Here is a 12,431-nt window from a genome sequence, read left to right as displayed (position 1 = left end):
TTTTTCTTCTTTCTTGTATTTTGGTTTCTTTACTTTCACACCTTTGTGGTCTTGCTGCATAATTTCATTGTACAAGCAACTGTACAACAGCAAAAACAGTTCTGAGATGCAAAAGTAGTACAAGAATAATTTCATGTTAATCATCATTAATGTAAAGAAAATAATCATCTAACATTAAAATCTGACTAACTGCTCGGGCCTGGTTGAGATAACACGACACCAGCGGGACAAACTGCTCCTTTGAGCAGCCGTCCCAGTAACCCAGGCTGGTTATGGTTAACGGTTACTGACACTGGAAGCTTCCCGTGTTTGCTACATAAAAACCTTTAAAAGGCTTTCCCCCCAAAATAAGCATTTCATCGTGTTTGCACCCGCCCATGGAGCCACAGGGTCACCTACGTCCTGAGATTAGAAAGTGAGTTTGTGGAAATCACCTTTAACCGCCCTCTCCCCGCCAACACTGAGATCACTGCGGCTCACAGTCACGACTGCCAGGAACCTCTGCTCAGTCCTGACTGCACTTACAGTCAGCGCCCACGACTATCAACAGTTATAGAGTGCTGGGTTCATCATGATCAACGGGAAGCCTGACACCTGCTGGTCAAAGGCCGCAACTACAAGAGACAGCACTAAACCAGAAACTGCAGCTCCTCTGAAACCTGAGCAGAAAGACTCGAGTGGAGCTACAGAAAAGCACAGTTACAGTCTTTAAAAGGTTTCTCATGTCTGATTCTTAGATAAAGATATTTCAGTGCTGTTGGAGCACAGAACCGAAACAAACAAAGATCCGACTAGGACTGGGGCCTAACATTTTCTTATAATGTTAGGCCATTATAAGAAAATGAAATATCGCAATAGAATATGGGTAAAACGCACATGCACAGAGCCTTTGTTTTCATACGCACATGTTGGAAAAGGCATGGCGGCGACGGAGAATGAGAAGGGCGAAAGCGGATCGTTGAATGAAGCAGATGAACCAGAACTGGTTTGTAAAAAATGCTGCAACTTCAGTGGTGTGGAACTGGTTTGGCTTTCGTCCGTCAGATGCACAACAAAGCACTATTTTTGGTAGAGCATGCTAGCGGGCCGTCGTTATTACCAAACCGATTTTATGTGCACGGCGCTCAAAAATCTGTCAAATGTTTTAGTACGACTTTGTTGAGCTACGAAGCCGCACCGCTTGATGGATTGTCGGAGCGTTACGGCTGTCGTAGGCAGGAGCCTCGCGGAGTGATACGTACTGTGCTTCAACATAATATTACCGTATTGTGTATGTATAACCTGATTGGTGCGACGGCACGGGAGCTTCGTCTACACGCCCGAAACAGAACAGTCTTAAAAAGAAAAAACTCTGATCTCAGATCAGCCACACGCTGTAATAATAATTTAAATAAAGTAAATTGTGTTTTTAACTAACGTCTAAATTGTGATATTAGCACAGAATCAAATATTTAATGGATGAATTAATGCACCTTAAAATGCTTCAGTAAACTGTGGAAAACAGATCCAGGACATTTATGATCCCATCATCACTCAAACACTGACGTCCTCTCAGCCTCTGTGCTTGTGACAAACAGGCTTCTAATGTCAGTGACTCATGAAGATCTGAGCTAGGGCTGCCACAAACGATTATTTTATTAGTCGACTAATCAGATCATCATCCATTGGACGTAAAACGTACAGCTTATTGCACCAGCAGCATCTGCTCTTATATAACTATCATTAGCTTACAGCTTTAAGTGTTTAAGGTCTGTGCTAACTAAAAATAAAGACAAGATGATAGTTTATTAAATTTTAATGAAATTTGCAGATTGTTTCGGTGAAGTTTAATAAACTCCTTGCTATCTAAAATATAACAGGACACCGGAGTATATTCTCGAGCATCTCACACTTCTGATAATCAGTTTTCTGCTTGACGTTTATTCAGCTGTGTGAACTATAACTTTAATCTCAGCCAAACCGATTTACTCACGAACAAACAAAACACTGAAAAAAGCCGAACAATAACATTTTTAGGTTGTCTAAGTGACTTATATATCACGTTTAACCTGAGTAGCGAAAGACGGCGGTGATCTGAACATGATGTGCCGGGAGTTGTGACGTTCTCGGCGGCTTCAGTGACCCTCGAGCTCCCGGCGAGCAATCGAGCTGGTGGGTAACAGACATCTCCGAAAACGTCGAAGCACTTTTGCAAATATGCGATATCTTGATAAACCGAGCAGATATTTGAAGTTTACACAGCTACTTTCTCGCTGGGATACAAGTTTATTTTGTGACCCAGAAAGATTAGTAAGAGTAATTTTAAAACTTAGTAGCGGCCGCCATTGTTGGAAACTGGAGCTAGCAGGGCCGCACTATGAATTCTGGGATATGGTAGGCCACGAAGGACACACCCGACCCATCCTTCAAATCTGGGGAAATGAAGGACGCATTTGTCGGCTGGATTCGGAGAAGTCTACGAATTTGGACAGCCTTCGGCGCGTCGCTGTGACGTAATCAGCCTTCAAATGTGTCCTCAGGAGGATGCAGCCCATGAATTTGGACACAGCTGTCGCTACCCGATCTGTACTGGAAACCCGATCGGTACCCCGCATGCGCAAATCTTACGTCACTTCCGACTCAACAACAGCGCCGTAAAATAAGAAGAATGGTGCCTAATTACAGAGTTAATAATACAGACTTTATAATATGTCACGTGAAGATTCAGCAGCCAGATGAAGTGTTTACTGACAATTGACAGTGATAGTGGACATCATCATCACTATTCCAACAATCCTCTCCACACACACACAAGCATAAACACACTCGACCATCACTAAATCAAATTTAACACACGTTTGTAATGACGCTAATTCAGTTTACAGGGTTCATTCGCTCAGTCAGCAGGTGGCGGTGTCCTCGAACACTGGGGAGTAAACTGCCATTAAACGAACAGAAGAAGAAGAAAACCCCTGCACATGCGCGGTACAGATCAGGTAGACCCGATTTGTATGGTCCGACTTTGCACATGCGCAGTAAGGATCGGGGAGCCTTGATCCGTCACTCTTTTTATTTTTTTGTCTACATTATATTAAATGTTTCATTATCGGAAACATTTTAAGAGATACTCATTATTCTTAACATCTTAACAGAGACTCTGACCTGTAACTATCGTAAAATGCTTCGACCGGAGGTAGACACCTTTCGCGCATGCGGGGTACCGATCGGGTTTCCAGTACGGATCGGGTAGTGACAACAGCTACGATACCGGAGATTGCTTCTTCTTTGTCATTTAATGGCAGCTGGCATCCTTGTACATGCAGTGCTGCCATCTTCTGTTTCAGTCCGTTATTACACTCTTAAATCCTACTACTTATTCCTGCATCTTTCAGGATCTTACAAAGCTTCAAACAAAGCATCGACTATTAAATTAGTCGGCGACAATTTTGATAGTCGTCTAATCGTAGCAGCCCTAATCTGATCATCACACATTAATAGTAAAAGAACGCGGCTTCGGTCTAGTGATGGGTTTCGCAGAGCAGCGACTCACCTGAACAGTTACTGATCCCAGACTCAGGACAAAGAAAATCCTGCCTCCACTTACAGCCACAAATGATGTGACAGGTCATTGCATTAGATTAGTGGTGTGTGTGTGTGTGTGTGTGTGTGTGTGTGTGTGTGTGGGGGGTACCTGTGGTAAGTTTCCATTTCGTCTTCTGTGTCGATGGACAAAGACCTGCAGAGAAAGTCGGAGTGAAAATCAAACAAACTGATAAATAAGCACCACAAACAATGAAGCTTCTCATTCAGTTTCACTGTTCTGGAGTTTTTTGCCTGAGTGTAACACCCCCTCCCATTACAGGTACCAAGTGTCAGACCGAAATCATGCAGCAGTCCAGAGATCACACACCCACATATTTCACCTGAGAGTCCACTCGGAGAGCCACAGGACCTGATATTTACCCTCACCTGAAGAACACCTGAAGCCTTCGCTCCAGGAATACAAAACACATCCATAAATCTGCTTAAATAGTTTAGTCTGTTTCTGTCTTGGAGCAACTGTGACCCACATCGTTTCCTTAGGGATTAATAAAGTGTTCTGATTCCAGTTTCAGTCCTATGTTCACACCTGCGGGCTTTTATCTGCAGGTGTGAACAGCCGGTGTTCCAGATCAACTGGATTTGGTCGAACAGATGTGTGGCAGTCTTGCGTTTCAGGAGCTGCTATCGACAAACCATCAAAAAAAACGCCAAATGTGTCACCTGTGACACGTGTGAGGTTATCGCAAACACACTCCGTCAGTCTTGATGCTGTTGAACAACAAAAAGTTTAAAAATGTGGCGAGTTTACCTGGTGATGTCCTCATGTGCGACGCGATCGCGAAAACAGCAAACAATTAACACCACGCCGATGTTGTTCACGGGACAGCAAGAGTCAACGATCGGGAGACTTGTCGTCGTTATCGTTCCCCTCGCACGGTTTATTTCTCCGGTTTCAGCGTTTTTGCTGCACAACTAAAGCGAGCAGTTTACTTTGTGCACTAACGTGGACTCGAGTCAACCAGCGCCACCTCTGGCCAAGTGCCGCAGCCTGCAGCCAGATCAACCTGTGACACACATCTGCAGCACGTTTGAATTCGTTTCATGCACATTTGTACCTTTCAATCGTGTCTGTTTGTGCGTCATGCAAATAAACCTTTGAAATGAATGAAATGATATCATGTATTTATTATTGGCCTAAATTTGTACAACATTCCAAATTATATACACAAAGTCATAGGAATCACCACCCCTGTTCATCATGATTTTAATATTCTCTTTTTCCATAACAATGAAATACACCTTGGACTAATATGACACATCAATAGTTCATTAGTGTTGTCACATCACATCCTGTAAGCATCTTCTGTCTGTGTCTTTTCTCTGGAAATGAATATTTCCAGCCAATATAGGCAATCCATCAACATGGCTGGAGAGTTGGTAGTTATATACAGTCTGTATAAGTTTGGTTAATCTAAGGAACATTTGTAAGGAGATGGCAGTTACTGTGAATTCACAGCAGTTACACAGTGATTAGTAATGAACAGCCAGTGAGAGTGAGTGGATTTAAGAAAGTCAGTGACTCAGGTGTGTCGCTTGGTTTGTCATCTGTTGTTGAGTCTGGAGGAGACGTAGAAATCTTTCATTTTAAATCTAAGTTAGGAAGATTCATGTTTTAAAACAAGCCCTTTGTGTGAGAAATGCAAGAAGTACATCTGCAGAAAGCACACAGTTACATTCTGTCCATCATGTGGTCAAAACTGAAAATGTTGAACATTGAAAAACTGAGAACGTCGGGCAAGTTCAACAGAAATGTGTTTGTAAGAACGAACAACCAAATTGTTCCTAAAATAGTTATGTAAAGTCTAACTGTTGCATGTCTGTGTTCTACATGTTTATCTGATGGGAAATAAAGTTGCTATTGTTTTATTGCACTTTCTTGACAATTCTGAGTAGATTTACACAGTACGGGTCAAAATGAGCCGCAACAAAATCAATGTAATTTTTTTGTTTTTCAACATAATACAAGGGCTAATTTCCAAAACTTGCATATGATCTTCAATTTGTAGCAGATCCACTATCACACAGCAGCTGGAGCAGTCTCCAATGGAGGTCAGTCCACTGCTGCCACCTGTGGCCAAGTACCACAGCCTACTGCTACATTAACTTGTGAGACATCTGCACCTGCTGCTATGATCACATTGAGTAGAGGCTGAGTGGCTGCACTTACCCCTGGTACATCCACATCTACCCACAAACATGTTGAAAGATGCAATCCCAGCAATGTGGATTGTCAACACTGAAAACAATCAGTAAGCAAAGACAACAGGGATCAATTCTTTCTGTTAATTTAGCACCCACAACATTTGTAGTCGCCTTCTGCACAAGTCCACACACACAGTGTGGTACCACTTTCCACAGAAGGTGCATTCAATCTGCAAGACTGAATGAGATTGTCAGAGTCACTGTCTGACTGTTTATTACTAATCACTGTGTACCTGCTGTACATTCACAGTAACTGCCATCTCCTTACAAATGTTCATTAGATTAACCACACTTATACAGACTGTATATAACAACCAACTCTAAAATGTTTGTTCGCAGAGAAAAGACACAGACAGACTACGCTAACGACACGTGATGTTACAACACTAGTGAAATATTAGTGTCATTTCATTCATTTCAAAGGTTTATTTGCATGACGCACAAACAGACACGATTGAAAGGTACAAATGTGCATGAAACGAATTCAAACGTGCTGCAGATGTGTGTCACAGGTTGATCTGGCTGCAGGCTGCGGCACTTGGCCAGAGGTGGCGCTGGTTGACTCGAGTCCACGTTAGTGCACAAAGTAAACTGCTCGCTTTAGTTGTGCAGCAAAAACGCTGAAACCGGAGAAATAAACCGTGCGAGGGGAACGATAACGACGACAAGTCTCCCGATCGTTGACTCTTGCTGTCCCGTGAACAACATCGGCGTGGTGTTAATTGTTTGCTGTTTTCGCGATCGCGTCGCACATGAGGACATCACCAGGTAAACTCGCCACATTTTTAAACTTTTTGTTGTTCAACAGCATCAAGACTGACGGAGTGTGTTTGAGATAACCTCACAAGTGTCACAGGTGACACATTTGGCGTTTTTTTGATGGTTTGTCGGTAGCAGCTCCTGAAACGCAAGACTGCCACACATCTGTTCGACCAAATCCAGTTGATCTGGAACACCGGCCTCCCCCACGTCTCCTTTAAAAACCTCCTGATCTGATCTGACTCATAGCCGCTCTCGTTCTCATGGTTGAGCTTTTCTGAAGCGTCGGTGTGAAAACCTTCTCGGGTTTATGGTTGATTACGTTGAAAGCTCAGCAGAGAAGGTGCTCACAGGTAGGCTCGCCTCACAGGTGGACTACAGGTTCAAGTGTAACAGTCTCAGACAGTTTCCACCCAAATATCTGAGCCCAGTAACGTAAACACCGAGCGGCGTGAGTTTTATCCCGGTGGCATGTTTGGTGTTTCGGACCCTGAACGGGACCTCACACGGCACAGCCTGTTAGCCGCTCGCTAACGATTCGAGCTTTACTTACTTCTCCAGCTTCTCCGAAATCTGCCAAACCTCTCCGGTACCGTTGGCCCCGTCCATCCCGCCGTTACAGCTGTACCTCCGCCTACAAACTGCTAGAAGGCGCGACTTTAACGATTATTTGTCCTCAAACTAAACTCCGAACTCTCCGAGGAGCCGCTGCCTGTTTCTATGTTTAAACTCGAGGATCATCCCCCACCGATTTGTCACAGCGAATCAGAGATGACGCTTTGGAGACATGACGACTACGTTATCCAATCGGAGAAGCGGTGTTGAGTGCTATAAGGCGGGACCCCAGTAAACGTTCAGCCAATGAGCAGCCGAGCGGCACGCGCGAGCAGGAAAACGTGATGTGCGATACCACTGATTTCCTTTCCGATCCGATACCAAGTAATATCCAGGCTGGTATCGACGATACTGATCCGATACCGATACTTTGTTCAAAAACTTATTTTATTTATTGTATCTCAAATTATAGCATCATCATGATTACAGGACATCAGATTTCTTTTTCTTATCACTTAATAATGCAGAGTTCATCATATAGAAATAAAAAAAACCCTCAAGTTTTGCCCTATTTGAACACGTTTCCTGCCTGCAGCACTAAAGGACTCCATGAGAGACGTCTGTCTCGCCCCAGCAGCACCTGTCCCTGTCCTCCTCTTCAGTTCGCCTCAACATAAGCTCGTCATATTCTGTGATATGATTTACTCTGAGGTGTTTGACATGGTTAGTGATGTTGCCACAACCATACATGCCAACCCTCCCGATTTTTCCAGGAGAATCCCGAATTTCAGTGCCCCTCCCGAAAATCTCCCGGAGCCACCATTCTCCCGAATTTCTCCCGATTTTCCACCCAGGCAACAAAATTGAAAAAACCATATCGCAGAATTCATAGCTCGGCCCAGCCAATTCCAGTTTCCAACAATGACGGCAGCTACTTAGTTTTAATATTACTCTTATTTCTCTTTCTGGGTCGCAAAAAAACTTTTAACATATTTTCAGGTGAGAATGTAGCTGTGTAAACTTCAAATATCTGAGCCGACACGTCGTCTTCAAACCCCCGCAGTCTGTCGCTACTCGGGTTAAACATGATATATAAGTCACTTTGATAACTTAAAAATGTTTTTGTTTGGCTTTTTCAGTGTTTTATTTGTTCGTGAGTAAATTGGTTTGGCTGAGAATAAAGTTATTAGATTAGATTAAATTTAATTTTATTAATCCCTCGGGAGGGTTCCTCCGGGGTTTTCACACAGCTGAATAAACGTCAAACAGAAAACTGATTAAACAGAAGTGTGAGAGAGTCGAGTGTTTACGTCAGCGCCCGGTTATATTTTAGATAGCAAGGAGCAGAGGGAGCTCGTGACGTACTCCCCGGCTTTCTTTAGACCGCGAAGGCCGGGTCCTCAGGTGGAAGCAGCCTCTGAATTTGGACACCCCCGCTGTTTCTGGGCTGGCCAATAATAACGGTGACATTTAACGTATTTTATCCGATAAATAAACCCTGTAAAATGTATTTATCACCCCCCCAACAGCCCTTTTGAATGTCTCCCTAATTCTGAGGTCTCAAGGTTGGCATGTATGACCACAACACCTCAGTGTTGGAGCACTTTTTTGCCACATGTATCGCAAACCACGTCTCAGCTGTTTGTGGAGGTAAAATACTCTGCACATGACTCCAATTACGCTCAGCCATTGTTGTGAGTGCGCACGCCAGGGGCTGCGAGACATTTACACAGCCGTATTTCGCACATGACTATGAAAGGTGGAAGAGGAAGTAGTTCCTTTGAATGTAGACAATCCGAATGTTATAGTTTCTTTCCACTGTGTTCCTGTTAATGATAAACTACAAATTTACCCTAAATTACTAAAATATCGATATTTTAATGTGAGAATCGATTCTAGAACATAAATGATCAGAGGAATCGATATTTCAGGATCGATCCGCACATCACTACAGTTCAGAGTTTGAGGTTTTCCCGAGAATATCACCGAAATTTGAGCTTTGGAAAACGCCGTATTTCATCCAGTGTCTACCCTCAATTACTGAATAAAAATAATAATTCCCACCACAAACACATGTGCAGGTGACATGGTTGATGCTTCCGAACTGGACAGGTTGAAGTTTAGCTGACGGTGTTTCCCTCCTCTCTGTCCTGAGTGGCGCGATGTCGCTCTCTGGTTTGATGTTCTCAGGACTTAAAAGCAGGTTTTGTTTATTTTGAGCTTTTTGAGTTTTTGATGTAAAACAGCTAAAAATAAAAATGTCTTAGACTCTTGTAACTGTTAAAGATGAAAGTGAAGCTTAAACCTGGATACTTTCTAATGGCCAGCAGGGGGCGACTCATCTTATCACTTAAACGATTCCCATAAGGAAAGCAGCATTCAGCTCCCTCTGTGACCTCAGTCAACACTTTCAGGTCTTAATGAATGAAATACAGAGTTTATTTTGTAAATATTAGTCTGAAAAGAGGATCATATGAAGAGTGTGTGCACTGTTTGAAACTGTTTGAAAACACCAAGAGTGCATATGTGGCACCCTGAGTATTTTGACAACAAGTCTCAGATGTGTTCCTTATGTGATCGTGCCCCCCCCATCATCTTTTTTTGCTATTATTGTGACAATAGTTTGCATCATAAACTCCCACCTGATGTGATGTTAGGGCGATATTTAGTTTCGCCAGTAGGTGGCAGTGGCGGCTCAGACAAACGGGTGACTGGCAAAATAATCCCTCACAAAAGTAACGCAGGCCAGTTATTGTAATGGAAGCCGTCAGTAAAACAGAACTGTTTTGCTGTGTTTCAGCGCAATAAACCCCCACGTGCACCTGGATGAACCTTGTCTTCCTTCAGTGTGTAACACATGTCTCCAAAGTGGGGGTGACTTCCATCCTTTTTATACAGTCTGTGGTCTGGAAGCAGCCCAGGACATTTTACTCCAACCAGGATTTTAAAATCAGCCCATTCTGCAGAAAGGCTCATAAATAAAGAACCTCAGCAGTAAAAGACGGTCGATGAGTAAACGCTTATTAACCCCAATTCTTTCGTCCCCGTGATAGAACAGAGAAAACCCACTCATAGTGTGTTAAAACATTTATATTTCTTTTATTCAATCATCTTCCGGAAGAGAGACCCCTGCACAGCCCAAAACGCCAGTTGCAGGATCTCGAACATTAGAATCATAAACTGTGCCTCATATAGGTTTGATTTCTGTACTTTACACGTCACAGTTTCAAACATTGCTTATATGGCAAAGTTCCTCTTTTCTGTGTCTTATCTATTAATATGCCTGTGCACTAAAACTTCCTGTTTTTCAGTCTGGCTGAGCACTTAGTTTGTGAGTCAAAAGTGGCCTTGCTCTACAAACCTTCATGATTAAAGAACATAAAACAATATAATGACAAAATAAGGATACTAAGGATATTAATTACATGACTCTCTGATTGCAGAATGTAAAATTTCCAGATTTCTAAACGTTTGAAACTCATGTACAAAAATCTCAATCAGAACTTTGTGTGCAACAAATTATTCACAGAATAACTCAGAGAATCGGCGCCGTCTCCAGAGCTTTGACTCGAGTGGCGAACAGCAGGACGTTCTTCTCCACCTCTGCGTTGATCTGCGCCTGCGAGGCTCGCGGGTTCTGTCGCAGGAACTGTGCGATGGTCAGGACGCAGTCTCGCTGAGGACACGGAACAGAGTGACATGCATCGTGAGGAAATGACACGCGAGCAGAGTGGCGGATGTGATCGGCGCCCCCCGCTGTACCTTGTAGGCGTCAACTTTGTCCTGGCCGGTGATCCGATTCAGCAGCTCTCTGCCGACCTGGACGCCCGTCACCGCCGCCAAGATCCTCCGGTCCTCCTCAGTCTGAGAGTTCAACCATCGCAGCAGCGCCACCTGCAGGAAACACGATGAGAACCAATCGCAGAGTTTTTGTCTGTAAACCCAGCAGACATGCCACAGGTGTTTTTATGAACGCAAAAAGTGAAAAAGACGAACAGAAACAAGCTGGGGCTCTTTAGATTCTCCCGTAAACTCACAAAACTAGACCAAAGACAGAGCTGATGGAGAAAGACACAGCATCCCTCTGTGCAGGTGAGCCTCAGCAGCCAATCAGGAGCAGGGACTGAACTTAAAAACGAACTGGATGAAAAACACGTGGGTATACAGAGGCTGAGGCCTGGACTGTGGATCAGGAAGTGACTTCAGGTTTAACTGTGGGTATAAAAGAGCTGCCGACAGACAGACAGACCTAAAGCGTGTACCTGCTGCCTGTGGGAAAGGAAGAGGGACAGGATAACACCTGAATACACCTGCAGGGCTGCAGGTGTAGGTGTACCTGTGTCTTCAGGAGTATTTGTGGCTGTTTTCCTTTCAGCTGAGTTAGATTTTAATTTGACTCTGTTGATAGTTTGATGTTCCTGTGACCCTGCACCTGTAAAGATTACAAGGTCCATGACGCTGTCAGGGACCCACCCACAGGATTTCAAATGTGGGACCAATTGTTCTTGGAACTGAAGAAGCTTCTCTGATTAAGTCCTGACGCTTTTCTCTCCAGGCTCCTTAGACTACGATGACTGAGAACCTTCACAGAAACCTGTAATGATTCCTGAAAAATTAAATTGTCTCTGTTCTTATTAAAAGTCTTTTTGGTCGTTTTGATCGGACCTTTTCAGCCACGTTTAATTTACTGTGACACACGCTGTGATAAAAGTTTACATTTCATTTGTTTCACATCAGATTAAACGGATTTACCTGCTGGAATAACTGCGCGTTGCTCATCTCTCCTGTGTGGTTCACTGACCCGGACATGACCGGAAAACGGCCCAAAAACAGCGAAAAATCCTCAAACTAAGAAAAACGTCCCGAGATTAAACTAAAGCAAACTTCAGCAGTTCCTCTGTGTTCAGCAGCTTTCGCTGAATTTCATATTTATCCACAAATTCGACACGACAGTTTTTGTGGACGTACATGCCCCACTTCCTGTTTACATCACTTCTTCTTCGTCTCTTCAGAAGCAGCTCGGCGGCTCCACAGCGCCGCATGCGTGAAACAAAACGCTGCTTCCGTTCGCGTGCTGCGCCACAACCGTGTCTCCGCGTGTTTGCTGCAGAGCTCCGACTGAGCGCTGGGTATCGATTTCCATTTCTAAAATCGATTCAATTCCGTTTCGACTCAGACAGTCAGAAATAGTGATGGGTAGATGAGGCCTCGTGAAGCGTTTCAGCACATTCCCCAAACTGTATCGACACAGTTTTGCTCCATACTGACACCTGCTGGACCTTAAATATCATTGCAGGCAACTTACTTGAGACTCACAACAGACACTGATTCAA

General features: G+C 43.7%; 2 protein-coding genes across 2 annotated transcripts in view; both read right to left on the bottom strand.

Moving 5' to 3' along the window:
* ercc6l (excision repair cross-complementation group 6-like) overlaps window positions 1-7,314 on the bottom strand; it is a 17,805-nt gene extending 10,491 nt beyond the window's left edge. Inside the window, exons 1-2 of the mRNA XM_084947053.1 lie at window positions 7,097-7,314; window positions 3,671-3,715 (exon numbers count right to left, since the gene is read on the bottom strand). Of these exons, the coding sequence (XP_084803179.1) occupies window positions 3,671-3,715; window positions 7,097-7,152 (101 nt within the window). The 5' untranslated portion in view covers window positions 7,153-7,314. The remainder of the gene's footprint in view (window positions 1-3,670; window positions 3,716-7,096) is intronic.
* A 2,859-nt stretch (window positions 7,315-10,173) lies between these two features.
* Window positions 10,174-12,364, bottom strand: LOC146376929 (uncharacterized). The gene is made up of 3 exons (XM_084947363.1): window positions 11,851-12,364; window positions 10,861-10,992; window positions 10,174-10,774 (listed from the first exon to the last, which is right to left on the bottom strand). The coding sequence occupies exons 1-3, from the start codon at window positions 11,905-11,907 to the stop codon at window positions 10,634-10,636; spliced, it is 330 nt and encodes a 109-aa protein (XP_084803489.1). The 5' UTR covers window positions 11,908-12,364; the 3' UTR covers window positions 10,174-10,633.
* Between the last annotated feature and the right edge of the window lie 67 nt (window positions 12,365-12,431).

This window comes from Perissodus microlepis, chromosome 12 (assembly GCF_051167445.1).
Source record: "Perissodus microlepis isolate ML-2025 ecotype Zambia chromosome 12, ASM5116744v1, whole genome shotgun sequence".
In the NCBI taxonomy this organism is placed as follows: domain Eukaryota; kingdom Metazoa; phylum Chordata; class Actinopteri; order Cichliformes; family Cichlidae; genus Perissodus; species Perissodus microlepis.
The sequence above is the reverse complement of the archived record's forward strand: the minus strand, read 5'-3'. Positions and strand labels throughout refer to the sequence as shown.

What these genes read in the sequence shown, in the direction of transcription:
- LOC146376929 (XM_084947363.1), bottom strand. Translation starts at nt 11,907, where the DNA reads ATGTCCGGGTCAGTGAACCACACAGGAGAGATGAGCAACGCGCAGTTA. An exon ending in ACGCGCAGTTATTCCAGCAG is followed by an intron (nt 10,993 to 11,850) that starts GTAAATCCGTTT and finishes TGTTTCCTGCAG; the next exon opens with GTGGCGCTGCTGCGATGGTT. An exon ending in ACAAAGTTGACGCCTACAAG is followed by an intron (nt 10,775 to 10,860) that starts GTACAGCGGGGG and finishes CCGTGTCCTCAG; the next exon opens with CGAGACTGCGTCCTGACCAT.